At 47.3% G+C, this 2376-nt stretch overlaps 1 protein-coding gene across 1 annotated transcript in view; it reads right to left on the bottom strand.

Moving 5' to 3' along the window:
- The window catches only part of AARS (alanyl-tRNA synthetase), a 13860-nt gene extending 12518 nt beyond the window's left edge, over positions 1-1342 (bottom strand). The window contains exons 1-3 of the mRNA XM_009074161.1: positions 1136-1342; positions 629-817; positions 1-21 (exon numbers count right to left, since the gene is read on the bottom strand). The exon at positions 1-21 is cut by the window's left edge and continues 134 nt beyond it. Coding sequence (XP_009072409.1) covers positions 1-21; positions 629-817; positions 1136-1279 — 354 coding nt within the window. The 5' untranslated portion in view covers positions 1280-1342. The remainder of the gene's footprint in view (positions 22-628; positions 818-1135) is intronic.
- Positions 1343-2376: the final 1034 nt, after the last annotated feature.

Consider the following 2376-nt stretch of genomic DNA (forward strand, 5'->3'; position numbering starts at 1 on the left):
TGCCAGTTTACAAGCAAGTTCCTGCAGAAGGAAAGATGAGATCACCGAGTGAATGCAAAGGCAGTTTCTCTTCAGCATGTAAAGTAGGCTACTGTAGGTATCAGGAGGGGAGGTAAACAGCCAAAAACTTTCTGACTTTTGACAAAGGAAAGAGGCAAATTAATATATTCAGTGAACAGGGCAGAAGAAACATCTCACATGGCTTTCCAGGTACTTGGCTAAGTTAACTCCTGGCATGTTCACACCCCAAAAGCCTTTTAATTCTGCTGGTGTTCTCTATTCTTAACATCTTCATTCTGACTTTGAACATTACTATATCAACATGCCTGAGAAGGGACATTATGATCACTCCTGTTTGAAGGTCTGTCACAGTAGCACAGTACATGCAAGTCCTCACAGCTCCAGGACAGCCATTAAAACCTCTGCTTGAAGACTCCAAACTGGCAGAGTTAATTTAATACAATCAGCTTAAATAACTAATCTTAAAACATTCTGCAGGGTCAAGGCAGCTTCCAAGCTCATTTATTCCAAAAGAGTCATATATTCTCTTTCCTCTTGAGAACTGCTCTGCTCGTAGAGACAGGTAATTCTGTGCAAGAGACTCAGAGTTGCACCAAGACTGTTTTACCTTGAAATAATCCCCAAAGGACCAGGACCCCAACATCTCAAAGAAGGTGTGGTGGTACACATCTTTCCCAACATCATCCAGGTCGTTGTGCTTGCCGCCTGCTCGGATGCACTTCTGAGTGTTGGTGGCTCTGCTCAGCTTAGCGAGTGGGTGCGAGGGGTCGATAGTATTGAGGAAGATGGGTTTGAACTGAGAGGAGAGAAAAAGGGTGATCAAGAAAAGCACTCAGTGCCTATTTTCTAATGTTTTCTAATGCTTCATGTTCTCTTTCAATGCAAGCAACAGCAGGGCAGTAACTGTCATCTATGTCATGATATCATTAGTCTGGATGTACCCAAGGCACCTTTCAGAAACAATCCTGCTGCTCCTGGCTGTGATGAGGGTGCAACACTGCCTAGAACTCAGCACTCACACACACACCTGTTCCTGGAGCCCACCAAACTTCTAGACTTCCAAAGGGATTGAAAGCTGTGAGCTTCCCAGCTGCCAAAAAATAAAAAATCCTACCTGATTCATACCAGCATTGGCAAAGAGCAGCGTGGGGTCATCCAGGGGGATTGTAGAAGATGAGTGCACATAGGTGTGCTTGTTTTTCTTGAAGAAGTCAATAAACCGTTGCCGGATCTCACTAGCAGTGAGCGTAGACTCCATCTTGAAGCTGCAAGTCACTGCTATCCAAAACAAACAGAATGGAAAGCAGCAGGGCCTCGGTGCAGTCTGTAGAAACAACAAACAAGGCTCTTACATGTTGTCAGCTCAAGCAGAACATCAGGATCACTGCCTCCATCTCCTGAAAGGGTCTCCTCACATTGGTAAGTACTCACTGACACCTCAGTTCAAGCACCAGTCTGCCCCACACAGTGCTGGCTCAACCCCAAACTTCCTCTCCCACAACCTCTCTCATTTCCAGAGCTCTACCTCAAGCTAGCTGTTCTTTGAAAACATGTGGTTTTAAAACAGCTAATTCACCTGAATACTGAACATAGTAAGTCGTATTTGTCTTGCTGGGGACATGGACAGGGAGGATTGTCAAGTCCTGAAAGCATTCATCAAGGTGATTAAATGCAAAGAGTGAAGAGACCTCAATGTGGCCTTTCAGTATCTAAAGGGGGCTTATATAGAAGAGGGAGAGCGATTTTTGACATGTGCAGATAGTGACAGGACAAGGGGGAATGGCTTCAAACTGACAGAAGACAGGGTTAGATTAGGTATTAGGAAGAAATTCTTCCCTGTGAGGGTGCTGAGGCACTGGCACAGGTTGCCCAGAGAAGCTGTGTCTGCCCCATCCCTGGAAGTGTTCAAGGCCAGGGTGGATGAGGCTTGGAGCAACGTGGGCTAGCAGGTGTCCCCACCCATGGCTTTAGATGAGCTTTAAAGTCTCTTCCAACCCAAACTGTTCTGTGATTCCATGCTTAAATCATCATACAGCCAAGTTTGGAAATGACCCCTGAATATCACCTTGTCTACCCTCCCTGCTCAAAACAGAGTCAGCTCCAGGGATGCCTGGAAACGTTCCCTGAGAGCATCCACACCTCCACATGCACACCCGAGGCAGGTGACAGCCTGGAGGGCACCACCGTCTGTGTCCTACGGGCGCAGAGCTGTCCCCTGCCAGCGGAGCGCAATGCAGCTGCAGGAGGGACGAGCTCCCCGCAGCTGCCGCCGCGCAGAGAGATGACAACTCCCTACGGCAGCAGGTCCTGGGAGTACTTCACAGAATGAATTAGGCTGGAAAAGACCTCTGAGAT

This window comes from Acanthisitta chloris, unplaced genomic scaffold (genome assembly GCF_000695815.1).
Source record: "Acanthisitta chloris isolate BGI_N310 unplaced genomic scaffold, ASM69581v1 scaffold34584, whole genome shotgun sequence".
In the NCBI taxonomy this organism is placed as follows: Eukaryota; Metazoa; Chordata; class Aves; order Passeriformes; family Acanthisittidae; genus Acanthisitta; species Acanthisitta chloris.